Source organism: Colius striatus, chromosome 11 (assembly GCF_028858725.1).
Source record: "Colius striatus isolate bColStr4 chromosome 11, bColStr4.1.hap1, whole genome shotgun sequence".
Taxonomy (NCBI): domain Eukaryota; kingdom Metazoa; phylum Chordata; class Aves; order Coliiformes; family Coliidae; genus Colius; species Colius striatus.
The window spans coordinates 27065207-27083617 of NC_084769.1; the positions used below are offsets into that span (position 1 = coordinate 27065207).

Consider the following 18411-nt stretch of genomic DNA (forward strand, 5'->3'; position numbering starts at 1 on the left):
TGTATTTCAGATTGGCTTTTTCAAAAGGCAGTACAAACCAGTCCCTCAAGACACAAAGAGAAGAGACAGCTGGAGTTTTACAAATGGAAACAAAGATGACTAAGATGGCAAATAAATGTTTGATTTTAAAATGAAGAATTTAAGATTCAGGTTAATTCCCAGGAGAAACATCAGTGATATGAAAACTGGTACGGAGCTCACTCACTTTTACACAGTACACTTTATTTCCTTGAACTGTATGGAGGACTACACCTTAAGAATACTGTTGTTTTTCTCATGTGAATATGGTAAACCAGTTTGTTTTGAAGGCTAACAGCGGTATTTAAAATGCCATATATATATATCTGGTTTCAGACAGAAGAACACTAAAGAGAAGAATTACTGGAAAGAAGAAGTTCTAGAAAGTAGTAACATTTGGCTAACTCTGGAAAATAAGACCTCAAACACATTAGCATAAATTACTCTATTATTTTTCAAGTTTTAATAATCTTTTGATTAGACATTCAAGAAGAAATCTTCCCTCATCTTGCTTTGGCAGTTTTACAGGGGTAAGTTAGTTTAAACTAATAGAAGGACGATAAGTAAAGCTCACAGATGGTAGAGAACAGCTATGACAAGCTCTCTCGGGCTTCTGAAGGTAACCTCGTAAGCTTTGACTTCACAGGCAAAAGTCACAAGACTGCAGAGACTTAAGACACCCAGGCAAGCCAGAACCAAGAAGGTAAAAGGTGCATTCAGAGCAGGGAATTCCATGGGGCAGCCTGGGGATACAGTGCAGAATCCTTTCTAGAGGATCTGTAGAAAGCTTAATGTACTGGAGATCAAAATTTGTAGCAACCTTTACTATGGTACTTGCAAGCATGACAGAAATAGTTGTTTCATCCTTTCCTGAGATACTGCTGCCATGATGTTTTGGACTTCTCCAGTGAAATATTTCTATGGGGGGTTTTATAAAGCAAGTATTTATTTTTATTTATTTGAAGATTTTTCTATAGTACTTAGGATAGTAGTATTTAGTATTGGCATTCTTCCAGGACCTGGGTGGGGAGGGAAAAAGACTTCACATGACAACAGAAACACATAGCCCAAAGACTCTAAACACCGACCTTACTGGGCCAAATTTTAACTGCAGATGTGCCACCTTTACCTGAAAGTACTTAAGGGAGCCATTTGGAGAGCTAGCTTGAGTTCTTGTGAAGTTTGCCATCCAAAGGGGCGTCCTCAGAAGCCACACAGCAGAAAAGGCACATGACTGAATAAAAATGTGGTTCAAACTAGTGCTCCGCTACTACAGGTTATCGTCTATCTTCAGCTAGATAAGTTTGCACTGCCACCTAGCTTTGGTGAAATAGTACAGACCAGGGAAAAAAGGGTTACCATGCTCCCCAGTGCAACTGGAGAAGGTACAGCTTGATCAATAACTGAATTCATTGCCACAGCAGTATGCACTGAGGCCTTTCTTGCCGTGCCTTTGATGTCTTTCTGAACTGCAAGGAGAAATTAATGCAATATGTACCTACGTGTTGAAGCTGCATCATCACGCCGGACTCAAAAGCAACTGCATGTGCCTTCAACAAGCAGCTTTGCTAATAGACTGTTTGGTGCCCTAAAAGCCCCGTTGTCCACAGATTCTAAAGGTATTGGGGACCATTTGGTAATTTCCTTTCACTTATTTTGATGCCAAAGATGTGGATCACTCTAAATTTTCTCTCGGAAGTCTTCTGCAGTGCAAGGACAAATGAATGTGCATATTTTATTTTTTTAAAATCCAAATAAAGTATGTGAAAAAGGAAATATTTTCTTGTAAGTCTGTGAGTATCCAGGAAATGCTTTATCATCTTCCAAATGGCTTTAGTGAATTTTTGCACTTTAACCAAAATATCTTAGAACAGAAACCAGTTGGATATTGCAGCATATTGTGAAAAATATACCTCGAATAGTGGAAGAAGTATTAGCGTTCTTTTAGGTAAAAACAATGCAAAGAAATGAAACTAAAGGGTTATTTATCTTTGAAATAGTTTACATAAGTCAACACATGTGATAGTGTTGCCTTGGAAATTGTATACTTCCTAATCAGATTTTATTATTAACCTGTAAACGTTGGCTGCCTGTTCTTATGAAGCAAAATTCAGTTAGCTTTAATAAACCAGGTTGACAAAAAAATGAATGTACAATGTCCTGATGGTGCCAAGCTTATGAAGTATCATCAATTTCCTTTTATTTAAAAGAACCCTAACAAGCAAAGCACATTAATGCTGTTTCTTCAGTTCTTTTGTTTGTTTTCAGTTATGTAATAAAAACAGTTAAACGCACTAACTGCAGCTGCAGTCTCCTTCTTAGAACACTTTAGGAAGTTTACTTTGAATTTTCCTTATGTGTGAAAAGCATTTGATGTGATGTAGGATCAAGTAGTTTAACTGGACACTACTCACTGCAATTCAGACTCTGGGTATCAAGTGAGAGGTTCCTTCCACCTGGAGATGCAGCAGAGGGGTGCAGACTGGTGCTGTCGTCTCCATCCTCACAGGGTCTGAAGCGGGATGGGCTGAAGCCCTGAGCAAGCAGGTGTGACCTGAGAGCCAGACCTGGCCCTACAGGCCCCTTCTGGCCCAAGGCCATGCCCCTGGTCCTGCTCTGCAGCCTCCAACCCTGCTGCAGATCACAGAGCCAGCAATGGATCCCAGTAATAACAAGTTGCCTATGAAGCAGGCATGGGAGTCCCTGTGAAGCTGGCCTCTACGGCTCTTCAGGTTTGTCCATAGAAACTGCACACAACAACTATTTGCCTCTTAGAGGCAAATAACCATCTGCAGTACTTTAGATGCAGCACTTATCTGTCTTCTCTATTTATCACAGGTAAGAATTTTTCACAAGTAGTCTTTAAAACTCAAAATATAGTAGCTATAGATCCCATGTAAGGCTCAGGCTGTAGGATTTCATGTTTTATCCAACTGCTTGCTGAAGAAAGATCTTGAAGCATGTGATGCTGGCCACGAGACAATGCAGCTTTTGTGCAGTGATTGTGGGCCACCTGAGCGACTCATTGACAAGTGACCAGGAAAATATTTGTTATCTCCATGGTCCCACAGCCATACAAACCTGTCAGCCTGGTACTTACCATCATCTTAGAAAAACCCAGTTCCCAGAAAGAATACAGTCTTAATCTGCTGTCATCTCAATAATTGTATTAAATATTGACTAAGTTAAAAAAAAACCCTCAAACACTTATGTTTCTGCCCTATAAGGAAGTTATGAAACTTTCAGTCAACTTGAAATTATTTAACATAACTTTATTCTCAACAACCACAAAAACTATGCTGAATATCATTTCAGTTCTAGGATAGATAAAAATAATTTTAAATATGTGTTTTCTGCAAATAATAGTCTTTAAAATACATTTCAACAAAGAAAAGCTAGATTCTTTTGCATTACTTGGTATGTTCTTACATCTTACTCCAACTAGCAATTGTTTGAAAGCAAATACATTAAGGCAATTTTAAAAATGGTAACTAGAAGTGGAAGTAGTTGATTTAGTAAATAAATAAATCTCTATTTTGCCACCATTCTCCAGCATGAGGTAGTACCATGCCTCCACTCAGCAGCTCTGATCTGAGTTACCTGACAACATGGATGGCAGCAATAGACTTAACAGTATCTCATACTAGATTTATTGCAAAAGCTAGAAAAATTTTAAAGAAAGAAAAGTATTTTCTTTATTCTGATGGGCACTCAGACCCCAAATATGTACGTGATCAATCCCAGTTAAGTTTCTGCTACAACAACTGAACTCAGTGACTGAAAGCCTGGGACCTTGGAAAGCTGTGTTCAGAGGTAAGAAAAGGATTCTGTAATACAGAACTGTCAGTACGTCCCTTCTATATGCAATTGCATGTTGCTTGGGAACTCTCCAGGTCATCAGTGTTGACTCCATAGAGATCAATAAGTTGAGGATGCACCCTGTAAAGTAAGAAAGTCAAACTTCATCAATTTTGTTAACTCTTACAGAGTTTGCCAGGTTTGGATGTTGGGGATGAGAAGATGTATAAACTGCTATATTAGGTGAATTCCATTTTGACAATTCCTATAAGGTTGTCTTTAGAAGTATCTCTTATATATCATGTTATAATATATGCCTTTTGTTTTACATACCAGTTACTCTAACCTTGTGTCTTCAACTAATCTTGTTTGCATTGCAGAAGAATGAGCCACTGCCCATTGAATTCCACTGATGACCCTCCTATTTCCCTCTGCATTCATAGTTTCTTTCTTAGATCCTAAATATGAGGACTATTCTCAAGCAGAACCAAGTTTCTCACAATAGAACAGCTACAAGTTTTCATTAACCTCACACACTACTTTCCAAACAGGAATCCTTATTCCAAAAGGAGCTTCTCCCAAGAGCCGCAGGCCTTTATGTACATCTGTTCTCTAAGAAGTATAGGGATAAAAGTAACAGACAGAAAGAAAAGAAGCAATGGAGCTGGAAGCTGATGAAACAGCAGAAAGGAAGGCCATGTGGGTCATAAAAAACCTTTCCAAAGATGGGCACAAGGCAACAGGGCAGAGACCCAAACAATGACAAAAGAGCTAGACTGTGCAGAACACAATAGTACTGTTCTTACAGCTTTTACCACACTCTGTTGTCATGTGTACTATATAGAGATGCAGACCACTTAAGCCTGCAGGACTAATCTGGTACAGGTATACTGTCCATAAATGCAATACTTGGCCTTACCGAATGTGAACTTGTGATGCTTCTTTCATTAAGTCTCCATCTATATTCCAAGGGTAATTTCCTTCTGCAGAAGCAGCATGCAAATATGTATTTTCTTCGGCATCACGCTCACTTTTCAGCCTTGGTTGTACTTTTACTTCTTGAACTGTGTAGGTCTCAACAAAGGGAAAATTGAACTAAACCAAACACAGACTCATATTAATTGAAGATGAAAGATATAGGTGGTAGCTTAGCAACAAGCTGGATTACTTGAAATTAAAAAGCTTGCTTTTTTGTTTTGTCTTAAGTAAATTGTCTCAAGCTTTGACCACATGAGGCATTATATACTCCAGCCAGCACTTACAGATTAACATGCTATTTTTATCCTAAATAGTGCCTCAGGAAAAAAAAAAGAAAAAAAAAAAAAGTCCTATCTGCATTCCCATATGGGACTTGCTCAATCTAAAGGTGAGGAGGTGTATTTTGCACATACCAACACAGCACATGCTTCCAGGATATGTGAAAGTCCAAGTGGTTTTTTTCCTGTACTCTGCTCACTGTTATCAGGAATCCCATCCTAAACAAGGCTAGTTGGGATTCTAGTAAATGATCATTTTAAATTTGAAGATAAGGAGATGTGGACCCTCCTAAGTACAAAGGCAGAGAGAAAAGCAAAGCCTTCCGCCAAAAGCATAACTGGAAAGCATAAGCTGTTTCGTAAATGCAGCCGTTAGTGCTGTCACATGGATTTGTCACCGGCCTGTCCCCCAAACTCTCTGACTCTTGGTGAACTGAAACCTAAATCTTCTCAGGAAAATGATTTCACATAACCCTGAAATATCCGAACAAGTATGAGGGTGCTTAGGCTCTGCATTGGGTCTCTAGGACAGCAATAAGGAACAGTGTTTGGATGCTTCATTTTTCTCTTCAAAGAGAGAGTAATGACCACAGTATTGAAATGCAGTTCCGCAAACATTCATAACTAGATGGAACGCATACTTGCCAAAAATCCACGTCATAACCCACTGCTACCAGCACAGCATGCGGGGATCTGCTGAAATTACAGACTTTACCTGTTTCTGACAGAGTTGCATGATGCCTCCCCAGTCTGCCCTCTTGATCTCTGTACTACACAACATTTAAACCCAGCATGCATTTCCTTTATTGTGGTGAAAGGGCTTTACACCCATAAAACTACAGTATAACACAAATACAATTTAAACCATAACAGATGGGCTGAAATAGGCTAATCGGCATTAGGCTAGTGATTTAAAAAAAAAAATCAGATAAAAAGGGGGCTAATGTATTCTGACAGGAAGCTAAGTCTCCTTATGAGGATGCTAACATTAACTCTTGCAGCATGTGTACCTTCCCAATTAACTGTTCTTTTTATAACCACCAGATTGCAATTAACAGTACCTGATTTTTTATGCTGGTGTATCTTTTCAGATGTTTTATAAACTCCGTTCGAGAAGTATTTCGTACAACAATAAGTGCCATGCTTCCATTGTTCAACCTGAAAAGCAGATCAATTTAGTTCCCAAAAGAGCAAGCATTCATTTGGAAGTTTAACGGGCTCTTCACTAGTCTAGATCAAGAAAAAAAAAAAACCCAAACAGCAAGAGTAATTTAATAGAGAATAATCTCAATGTTTTCATAAATCTTTTTGCCACCATCCCACAACAGCTCAACATAAACTATGCAACTGAGGGTATTGAGCATCAATATATTTATAAGATATACCATATTTATAAAGTCATACTCACTTATCAATATCCATAATTTATTGAGCATTATACCTACAACCAAAGAAATGTAAGGAAAGACTTCATTGTGAGGGTGACAGGGCACTGGAACAGGCTGCCCAGAGGGATTGTGGAGTCTCCTTCTCTGGAGACATTCAAAACCCACCTGGATGAGTTCCTGTGTGACCTACTCTATGTGGTCCTGCTCTGGCAGGGAGGTTGGACTAGATGATCTTTCAAGGTCCCTTTCAACCTTTAGGATTCTGTGATCCTGCAAATTTTAAAAACCTTGCTTTTCTACATAACAAATGGTTTTTAAACATTTGGGATCACATATTTATCTTTTCCCTTTTCTCTCCAGAAAACCATGATTACCACAAATGTTGTGAGGCAGAACTTTATGAGTAAACCCTTCCCATGACACATGCAAGCCCATCACCATCACATAAAGCACCCAGTGCAGATGGGTTCAGTCACCTCCTCCATTAACACTTGTGCTGCCCTGACAAAATATCCTGATCTTCAACTATGCTGCTACTCAAACTCTTCACAGCTCTCAGCACAGCTCTATAATACATTTCACAAAGCAAAAAAACCAGTTAAAAACTAAAGGAATTTTGTACAAGATAAACCAGTAATATACTGAAGATCAATCCAGAAGAGACCCCACAGTGCAGATACTTGATGATCCTAAGGATCCAGCCACTACTGATATTTAACATCTTAGGGAAGCTGGGTCAGACAATCAGCTAGTATCAATTCACAGATTTCTTAACATAACTGTACCTTGTTGCAAGAAGGAAACAACCTGAATCTCGGTGCAACTATGCTTAAGTCCTAAGATATAGAGATAAATCAATGTTCAATGAGAGTGATGAATATGACATTCACTGTTGAGATTGTATTCTATATACGGATGGTATATTTCATGTCTTCTGAACATACGTGCACTTACATATATATTTATTTATTTAGCATGCATGCATGCAGCAGGTCCTGCCTGGATACATTCCTCTGTGACTTGATCTAGGGTGGAACTGCTTTAGCAGGAGGGTTGGACTAGATGATCTCTGAGGTCCCTTCCAAGCCCCACCATTCTGTGATTCTGTAATGCTTGGAAAATAGGTTAATAATGTTTAAAAAAATACCTCCAGCCTACTATCACAGATCTCTCCCCACTCACATTTCTCTGGCTACTGCCAACCACCTCAGGAATGTTCTCAGACCATGATACAGCACAATCAAGGATGCTAATTTTTCCATAAACAAGTCACCTGGCATTATTTTGCTGATTTAAAAAACAGGGACGTTAAAATTGAAAAAGTTGCCTCCTTATCACATCTGCTGCAGTAAAAGGGCACAGCAGGCTACTGGGCAACGTATTCTGCACTCCGGCCTTTGATCTTCAGAGATGACCAAGAACTCTCAGTAACTCTACTGAAAGTCCAATCTGCAGTGAAGCACACCACCAATGCTGTGAGAAACATCCCATGTGACTCACACAGGGCAGACAGTTAAATGTATCCTGATACATTTCTGCAAATTTAGACTAGTGGAACTACAGTCACAGGCAGCAGTCAAAGCCTTCATTCGTCTTCAAATGTCTTCACATGACACAAACCTCTTGGAGAAAACAGGTGAGTGGAGAAGCCTCACTGAGTGTAGCTGACACTTCTGCAACAGATCTTGAGTCTCTAACAGTTAGTGCAACATTTCTGTTTTCCAGTGCTATTCATTATGAGAAATGAAGCACCTGTCTGAAAAGTCTACTCTTCCCACCCTATTTAGCTGACTGTACTTCTAAGAGGACTTTTATAATAGAGGGAAAAATAAAAGATGTTCTTATATAAATGGATAGGGGGATCCACTGAGCAACTACACTGGGAGAGAAATAGGCTCATTCAAACCTGCAATAACTGCATGGAGTTGTCATAGAATTTCTCTTTGACTGAGAAACAGGTGCCAGAACAGATGGAAAGAGAACACCAAAGTAAAAAAGAATGATTTCTCCAGTTCTTGTCAGAATTTTTCCACTGACTGGTATGGAACACAATAAATGCTGAACAAAGGAAATTCCTAAGAGGAGACAGCATTGGGACCCATTTTGGGGCACAGGAGGCTTGGCAGGACCCCTGCAGCAACGGATCCTTCTCAGCATGAGTTTCATCAAAAACATTTGTTTTTAGCTTGTTTCAAAGAAGTCAAATTCTACCCAATCAGATAGTAATTTTAAAGAAAGGTACTTGATCAGTTCTAAGGCACATATTTTCATCCAGTCATAATCATGGGAAAAAAACAATCATTCTAAAAACTTCCCTGAAAGCTGGAGGTTTTTAATAGACACACACACATTCATGAGTTTCTGCTCTTTTTTTTTTTGGAGGTAGAGTGTGGTATTTCATGTACAACTACAAAGTCTTGTACTTGCTATTCTGCTTAATGGTCAACTGGATACATCAAGTACAAATATTTATCACCTGATAACTGCTTTGATCTCCACAAAGTATGCTCTCCACAATAAGATGTGTCAAAATGAGTTAATGTCAGCAACTAGATTTGTTTCCCAAAACCTACAAGTATGTAGAAGCTGCATTTCCTGAGTCCTGGGGCGGGGTGGGGGGAGTGAGGGGAAGGAAACACAAGCATAAATGTCACTTCTTCATAACAGGAGAAAGCTTTGTACTTCATTTTTTCTGGCTGTAAAGCAGATGAGAAGCACCTTTATATTTGGAAAAAAAAACCAAAACAAACAAAAACCCAATAAAACAAAAAAATGAAGCATCTACATAGAGCCAAATCCTACAACAGATGACTGCTCGATGACTACGACTTAAGTCAGACTTGCCAACTAATTTAATCACAGCAATTATCCACTCATTATTCTAGTTAGACTGCTTGACCTTATTTGCCTGATCCAAAAACTGATTACAGTTCCCGGGATTATCGAGTCTGCTGCAGTCCATGCTCCCTCCCCCATTCCAGAGGGACCAGACTACCTAAACACAGGCTTGTGTTCTCAGAAAAGCCAAGGTCTTAAGGTAAGATGTCACAATTTATAGACATGACTAATTCTCTAAACCCCTACTGACCTCGTATTAGGTGCCAAGCCTCCTGGTGCCATTGAACACAGACAAGGGATTGCCATAATGCTCACATTCAGGAAGTGACCCTCAATTTTGTGCCACTGATCCTTGCTACCTAAATATAACAGAGTAATTCTAAATTACTCCAGTTTAACCAGTCATGGTTCACTTTTAAATAATCATAAAGGCAAAACCTCACCTTTTTTTTTAGTTTTCTCCTTCTTTTTTCTAAAAGGGTGGAAACATGCAAGTAAAATAATATAAAGTCATTTTAGCACATTTTAAAGTCTACTTTAGAAACAAAGTAAGATCTCAATAGAAGAAAGGATTAACAGTACTGAATAAACCAGAAATACTGAGAGCAAGAGTGCTTTGTAACAAATCCTCTGTAGTCTATAGGGAATGTTTTACAAAGTTTATATGTTTGCAGTTGTCAAAATAAGTCATTTGGGTTTCTTTTTTAAGATTGTTTTACTCGACAATCAAATTTGAGAAAATATAAGAATTTGTACAATTTTATCTTCAAAGACACATTTTTGTAGCTTAAGAATTGTTTGACTCAGTTTTACTTACCTGCCATTCTCATGAGAGTCTTCCTGGGGAATTTGTTGAGGTAGAAATGACAATTCACATTCCTCTGGCCTAGAAAATTATTGATGTTTACTACCACTTAAACCAACATTCTGACAGTTATACAGACCTTTATCCAAGTTAAGATGATTTTAAGGACATGCTGAAATACAGAATTTATCTCCTCTTTAACTTGTAAGAGGGATATACATCACATCTGAGTTAAATCTGTCTGCAGTTAAGAAGATTTTTACCACATTAATTACTGCATTTTCCTCAAGAAAATGAGAAATACAAGATAAATTATAACAGCTCATGACATACTTGAGATCTGCCAGTGTTTTGATAAAAGCAAAATCCTTCCGCTGACTGGAGGGCATCCAACGGTGCTTCTCAGCCAAAGCGAGAGTCCTCGCACCAAAACCAAACATAGCTGAGAACCCAAACCGCAGCAGCTTCCTGGGAGTGCTGAAAGTACAGACATCTACTGCCTGAATATGTCCTAGAATTCCAACACAGACCAGAAATCACAAATAACATCTCTCTTTCAAATGGAATACAACTTACCACATCTTTTTCCCATAAATTCACTGTAGGGAGGTGGGGGGAGACTCCTCTCTTTTAGGAAGTCACATTTCACTAATGGAAACCAGAATCACTTGAGGTAAGATTAAGATTCCATAAAAGCAGTAATTTCAGACAATAACGGTCAGATGCTTCAAAAATATTTCAGTTAGGGTGAATATTCCACTACTGCATCAGGCTGCAAAGGGTCTGACTCACTTCTATTAAATTTTCAAGACTTAGGATCAAAGAAATTGTACTACTGAGACAAATATTTGCAACCTTTTCACCAAATATTTGTAAAGACTGAGCATTGTACTAGAGGAGATGTGAGAATACTTCAGTACAGGTCTCAAGTGCATTTATGTTCACAGCTGAAGAACTTAGAGATCTAATTCTGCTTGAGACAGGGTAGATATTTTTTTCTATAATAGGACCTAAATAGTTTGCATTAAATTGAGTGTCTCTGATTAAAAGATACAGTTTCAGATTTTGCCTGTAAAGGCTTATGTATTACTATCTAAGAAAGAGAGCAAAGGCTGTTCCACTGCTGATCTACACTGCAAGGTCTAGAAAACACATATTCAACCTTCCTCATTTTTTTTTTAATTTAGAAAAAAAAAAAAATGTATCCTAAAGAAAACTTGCACTGAGAGGATATTAATATTGCTCAGCTAAATGTTTGCTATTTCCCAAGACCCAAAAATAATGTTTACATTAGCAACCTAGCTTTTCCTTTCAGCATAATTATATTTTCACATTCAAAAATCTATTTATTGTACAGATCAAACAGCAAGTGATAGTTTTTTCCAGTAATGAAGCTTTCTTACAGAATTGATAGCATTTAAGAGAAATATGCACAGAACTAAACAGATGAGTGATACTTTTTCAGAAATAAGGCAACACATTCCTGAAAAGCCCAATCCTAACCACCTCCTCAGGTGAAAGTATTGCATAGCTCCCTATTGTCTCCAGCCCATGTGTTAAAATAATCAAGTGATTACACAACCCATCATTGCATAATAACACAGAGAGTAATACTATTCACATAATCCAGATTGGAAAAGGTTACTTTTTGCATTAAAAGAACACCAGTAACAGGGTTTAAATGTCAAAATCAGACATTATTCCATGGCAGATTTCAATTACCAGAAGATGAAGTCCACAATCTACTAAATTACTCTCAAAGAACTATGGGTTTAAAATTCTTACAGTTTACTTTACAGTGTTAGGGCATAATTAAACTACTATAGACTTTTATTAGTAAACTACTGGTTATGGCAAACTTCTAAATGCTGCTTCATTATTTAACATCTGATAATATATGTTAAAATATTTACCCATTACAATGTGCAAGGCTGCAGTCACTGCATGCTTAATACCATAGAGAGTGTGGGCCAAAATATTAGTAGTACCTGTAAAAGCAAATGTAAACTATTGTAAAAATAAGAAAGAGATATGGAGTAGCAAGAAAAAAATATATACAACATATATAAACACCAAGACATTTACTGTATTTTCAATACAAGGAAGCTTCCCCACAAATTACTTAGTGTTGGTAACAGTAGAAATGCTGAATAGTACAAATTAATATCATTAAGACTTCCAGAGCTCTATAAGATCCTCTCTCCAAATTGATTCTTAAGTGTCCTATCAACCATTAAGAGGGGAGAAAAAAAAAGCCTTTGCAAAAATTGCCTTTTTTTTTCTTTTTTATACTCATCTCCCTAAAAGCACTTCTTCCATACCTAAACGCTGTATTCAGGAACTGTACTAGAAGGCAGATTATCTAATAAAATACCTTTGGGGAATATTTTTAAGTTAGAAAAATAATACAATACTGAGCCAGGGTCAAACTGTTCCCCAGCCAAAAGCTTACTAGATCTAGTCTCTGCTAGAGACTAGTCTCTAGTCTCTGCTGTGCTTCTTGCAGGCTACATTTCAGGTTCTTAGAAGCAACACTGAATAAAATTAATTACTGCACATTGGCTTTACATATGAGAGCATATTAATGACTGAAAACCAGAGAAAAAGCAGAATTTGACACATGCTTGACAAATTGTTGACTTGCATTTCAGTACATTAAAATTGACCTAACTCATCTTTGCAATTGCCTGGCCACTGGCAGACCGGTTGTGATACTAGACACTGGATAGAAGAGATTCATTTATTAGTTTGAAACAAGGGAATAAGTAGTAAATCAGCTGGTAAACAGGAAAAAAGGGTCAAGAACTAGCAAGTGTGCATGGATTTGGAAGACAGAGTGGGTAACGAGCTATGAGCTTGTAAAAGAAAGCAGCATGGTTTTGGACACCCATGTTTGATGGCGACTGACCTGTCAAGTCACTTTACCTGTGTAAGAAACACGAACATACATGTAAATTTTGCCCTTCTACTTTCATATATAGCATATTGTGTATTTGTGTATGAGCTTACTTTTAAACATCAACTTACTGTAAAAGTTCTGAACAAAGAATGGTTGCTTTTTCTCTAAATCAGTATAGTTTTAACAGAATTTCAAGTTGATTTTTCTCATTGATCACACCCATTCCTTAGCCATGCAACAGAGCTGTAGGATTTTTTTCTGCAAAAATAAAGAACCAGGGCCTGCCACCAAAGCAGGCAGGATATTGAGCTTCTTCATATCACTGATGAAGGGATGAATAATTCAATAACATTAATTAAAATAACAAAAATTTCCAAAGAACCATTTAGAACCAAAATTCCATTAAGGAATGAGTTTGGTTTGATTTTCAAATCATTTTCTTGTTGCTTGAATTATTTAATATGTTACAGCAGCAATAGATGATTCTAGATGGTAAACTTGCCTTAAGTTTTAATTTAGCAGAATTTTCTAGGTGATAATACTATTGATTTTTTTCTCCTTTCCCTAAAAAAATGTCATGTGTAAATTAACCCAGCAAGTTGGGATTACTAAGTACTTTGAAAGAAGAATAAACTGGCAACATGAAAAGCTAAATGCAAGTCTGTTTTTTTTCTCCCAAAAGGAAGTCTCTCTAGATACATTGTCAGGAAGTCCAGTTTATTAAGTATATTACAATTTCAATCATTTCTATCCAATAACTTATATCCAAAAACTCAACTAAAAGTAATTTGAGCTTTCCTTTCTGTACCATATGCATGAAAAAGGGCAAAAACATAGCTCTAGACACCATTTACTATACAAAATAGTGAGGTTTTTCAATCCAATGAACATAAAATACAGTTCTATAAGGAAAATTCAGGGAAAAAATATTTAGTCTTGACCCAAAAAGCAATTCTTCAGAGTAACACAAGTATATGCCCAACACCATTTCATGTTTGAATGACTTATGACATTTAAACTCTAGATTCAACTAATTCTGCTTACTCAGTGAAGCTAGCTAAAGAATTAGCTCAAAAGTATTCAAATATTTCCTTCAAGCAATATTTTCCAACTTTTATGGGAACCTCTCCAAAACAGAGGAAATCAAAGACACAAAGAGCAGATCATTACAAGTCATGTAATTTGTGTTTACTTCCTGTAAAATGACTATAAGGAAGCTTTTATACTGAAAAAGTATTTTTCTTTGTCACTGAAGAGCAAGCTAACAAAAGAGCACAAGGCAGAATATACTTCTGAAGACCAGACCTGGTATGTCTGAAAACTAACTTAAGAGTAATTTTCTGAATACAGATGGCAGCAAGATAACAAATGACCACAGCTGAAGTCAATACTAATCTTCATACTGACTTTAATGAGAGTTAAATCTCAGTCTTACTAAACAGGATAGGCACAAGTAATTGCATCCTTCTCTTAAATCTGTGGAGCTCATTAACATTTGCAGAAGTAAATAAGGCAAAATCCCATCCTTTCATGACTCCTGGGAAAATAAAGCAAGATCTGTCTGTTTCCAAAAACATAAGTAACACATCCAGCCTTCCAAGTCAAAGATGTAGAACAAGTGCAGTTTTGCAGTAGCAAGTCCAATCACCTTCTCTGAAAACCTTAACTGTATTTTGATCCCTACAATGACTGAACAGTGTGCCTCATTATCTAGGTCCTCTACAAGCAGGATGCCACACATACAGAGAAAAGCTTATAAATGGATCCAAAACAATGAAAGTTATCATCAAAAAAAATAGAAACCAATCTTTGCTGATTTAAATTTTGTGGTGTAATAATAGTGGGTTTAATGCTATTATTGACCTTCCCCGTTCATCTAAACCTTTTCTCCCTGTGTAAGATCAGATTACTTGTTACCATTAACAAGATGGTTCCCATGAAGACTACTATATTACTTCAGAACTTAATAACCTTAAGTATGGGCTTGCACACCTCACAGATTACTAACAGTCACATTCTTACATCTCATTCAAACTACTCATTCTGTCAAAAAAAGGGTTCACCCATACAGCTTCAGCATCTCTCTCACCACCACTCTTTCAAACAGAAACTGGGGAGATTTTATTGTTCAAAAATATATAATTTTGTTCAAAATATTAACCCATTTGCCTGATATTACAAACAACTTCCTACAATCTCCTTCCTATGGAAACGTGCTAAAGCATCACAGTAAGGACAAAGTATCAGCAGGTCATGTAAAGAATGACTGATGAAGATACCAAACAGAAATTGTAAAGAAAAAAAAATGTCCTTGGAAGTGCAAGCACTTCTGCAGTACAATTAACTTAATTAACCAGACAACATGAATATTCATAAGGCTGTTAATGTCTCCCCCATCCAAACAGATAAATGTGATGTAATGACTTCCTAGCCAAGCATATCTAAAATTCTGATGAAAACTGCACCAACATTTTGGTTCTTTGCCTGAAATATCACAGAAATTAGCAGTCCCTCAGTAATATTTTATTTTCTGAATTAATTGGAAATCATTAATTTATTTAAATGAACCATTTAGGACCAAAAGGTTCACAGCCACCAGATGCAGATTGTCTCTTGTTCTGTAACAACTGGATAGCTTTTTTAATGTCCTTCCAGATCCCCCTCCCTCTTCTCCCATTCCCCCTCCGTACAGTTTCTTAGCCGTAGTTCCCATAGCAACAAACGCTCTCGCTAATGGCCAGCAGTACAACTGCAGGCTTCCCCACATCTCAGCCATTTGATTTGGACCAGAATAAGGTGGCCCAGTATTTTAGTACCAACACACTCCCCTCTGGACCTTTGTGCTCAGGAGGTATATTGTTTCAAGAGCAGCTCCTTCCCGTCAAGTTGGCTGAAACTTGAAAATGTTGTCTTAACTACTTACAATACAGGATAGGAACAGATTTTAAGCCATTCACAGTTTTCTACTTTTACTCAGCTGGAGAATCCTAATAATTTGTTACACTGAATTTCAGAGAAGGGGGGTGAGAGTGACTGTTGAGTCCCATCTTTTTCATGTACACAAGTGTCATACTTAACTGTTTCCTATCTATTTTTTTTTAATATCAACTATATAGAAATAAAATATACATCATCTATAGTTTATCAACCTATTAGGGAGTTTGTCATAACATTATTCTATAAATTGGTTGCACTCCCTTTTAAAAACGTCTATGGCACTCTATGCAACAGCATACAGCTTTCTTTTGGGTTTACAAATCTTTAAGCATGACATATTTGTCTTAAATTGAAGAGGGTAAGCACTAATGAAGAGGCACAGTGACCTAGGCATACTCAAACAGCATGGAATCAAGTGCTGAAGAGGTTCCATCTCAACACCATCAAGATATTCATAGCAGCTGAACCGATTAGTGACAGTCCAACTGCTGTACACAGATTCATTTGCTTCATACGTCCTTTTGAGTACTGTATCTTTTAGCAATACATTTCCAACTTTTTTTAACTTGAAAAAAACTGATGCAATTTGTTTATTCTTTTACCAGTAACTAGTCCCTGACTTCATGTTGCCTTTAGAAGTGCAAAGCAGGTCAGAGCATTTAAAACCTGCTCGCTCAGTTCAGAAGTAACATGCTTCTTTTTTTGCAGGAAATTGAAAACAATCATTTGCTGTTCACCTAGCTGCAAGATTTTTTTTCCTTACTAGTTAAAAACATCTGTGAAATTACAGCAAATAGTCATATCAACACACACACTGGAGGGTAACATCTGTGCAAAAATACCCCTCCTCTTTTAAAGTCCAGAGTTGACCCTGCATGTAGTAATTCTAGCTAAGGCTCCCTGACTGGCCCAAGTTATATTCAAGAAGGGCAAATAGAAAAATTGTGAGGAAGAGAAACACACTCACATGAAAAAAACAACCATACAAAACCACAAGATGCAAGTACAAGTTAAAAAAAAAGAAGATTTTTCAAGAGAGATGCATGCAGCTTCAGATCTGTAGAAGTGCACAGTATTTTTTTCTTTTAATATGATCCACAAAATGTATTCCTGGGACACTATTTAAAAATAGTCCCTAAGCATGAATCCAACAGAGAATCCTGCCAAGAAAAAGTATAGAGAAAAGTGAAACAGCATGGCTTTATATTAAGGAAATTCTAGAAAACAAAGTTTTCATTTGGTATCACTTCTGGCAGCAAATAAGTGCAAAACTTGATCTTTGCACGGATCAGCTGAAAATTATTTCAGTTTTCGTCTTCCCGAGCTTCTTCCTTTAGGCAAAGAACTCATCTGTGCCATTACTATAAATTATCATAATGATTTAAAATCTAGTCATTTGCAATCAATCTAAATCACTAATTTAGGACATTCATTCAATAGCTCCCTTAAGTCAATGAAGCTTTAGCACCAACAACTGTCTTTAGTAGCCAAAACTGTAAAACGTGCCAGAACTTAAAACAGATGACTTAGAAAATGTAACAGTATCTTTTAGTCTCACCCGCTGGTATAACTCCAAGAGGAACTGGTGCTCTGACTGGCATTGGTATATAATCTGTGTCTTTTCCAGCATCTATCTGGGCTTTAAGTAGTAGACCATGAGCAACTTCACTGACAGATCCATCTCCGCCGACACAAACTACCCTATTACGAAACAAAAATCCTAAATAGTTAAAAATGAACTTTTTCACAGGTGAGCAAACAAGTGGAAGGCAGATATCACACATCATACACATAATGATAGTACAAATACCTCAAATCTTTTCTGTCTTTAAGAACAAGCTAGGGTGCTTTTTTGTCAGATCAGTGAATGTTAACTAACAAGATATAAGCATCCTTATTTTGTGCTTTCATCTGTCTGAGCAGGAGTAAATATAATTAACAAAATACAAAGTATCTCTTACCTTGTCACACATTATGCACACAAACCGACCAGATGAAAGAGTTAAGCACATGCTCAAGTGCCTCACTGGGAAAGTTTAAATCTTTCAATGCTGACCCCCACACAAGCATTCCAAGGCTTTTTACTTGCCCTTATAAATAACAACTCACCAAATATTACAATAGAATCCAAGATATTTGAAAACAGATATTTACACATCCATGTAGCCAGCTGAGGGATTTAGCAAGGTATAAAACCCCTATTGCCAGAAATCCTTTGCATGAAGGTACTTAATCACTGCTTCTGGAGCATGTAATTAAACTCCCACCTGCTGTGGCTATAGAGAGGAATGTATTTGCCTGTAAAAGCTCTGTTAGAGCAAAAATCTTTTGGTTTTGATTATTTAAGTAACTATTAAAGTGATTCTCCAAATAAGTGATGTTTGAAAATTAAATGTTTTTAAGGTGAATAAATTTTAATGATAAAAATAGTAATAGTACATTCCAAGCATTTACAACACAAATATCAGGTTT

General features: G+C 37.1%; 2 protein-coding genes across 2 annotated transcripts in view; one reads left to right on the forward strand and one right to left on the reverse strand.

Annotated features, from left to right (window-relative positions):
* Positions 1-2235, forward strand: part of ITGA4 (integrin subunit alpha 4) — a 40032-nt gene extending 37797 nt beyond the window's left edge. Inside the window, exon 28 of the mRNA XM_062005003.1 lies at positions 11-2235. Within this exon, the coding sequence (XP_061860987.1) occupies positions 11-103 (93 nt within the window). The 3' untranslated portion in view covers positions 104-2235. The remainder of the gene's footprint in view (positions 1-10) is intronic.
* Positions 2236-3875: 1640 nt separating this feature from the next.
* The window catches only part of CERKL (ceramide kinase like), a 55762-nt gene continuing 41226 nt past the window's right edge, over positions 3876-18411 (reverse strand). Inside the window, exons 5-13 of the mRNA XM_062004523.1 lie at positions 17498-17640; positions 12017-12091; positions 10437-10614; positions 10116-10184; positions 9742-9770; positions 9549-9657; positions 6134-6230; positions 4736-4911; positions 3876-3957 (exon numbers count right to left, since the gene is read on the reverse strand). Of these exons, the coding sequence (XP_061860507.1) occupies positions 3876-3957; positions 4736-4911; positions 6134-6230; positions 9549-9657; positions 9742-9770; positions 10116-10184; positions 10437-10614; positions 12017-12091; positions 17498-17640 (958 nt within the window). The remainder of the gene's footprint in view (positions 3958-4735; positions 4912-6133; positions 6231-9548; positions 9658-9741; positions 9771-10115; positions 10185-10436; positions 10615-12016; positions 12092-17497; positions 17641-18411) is intronic.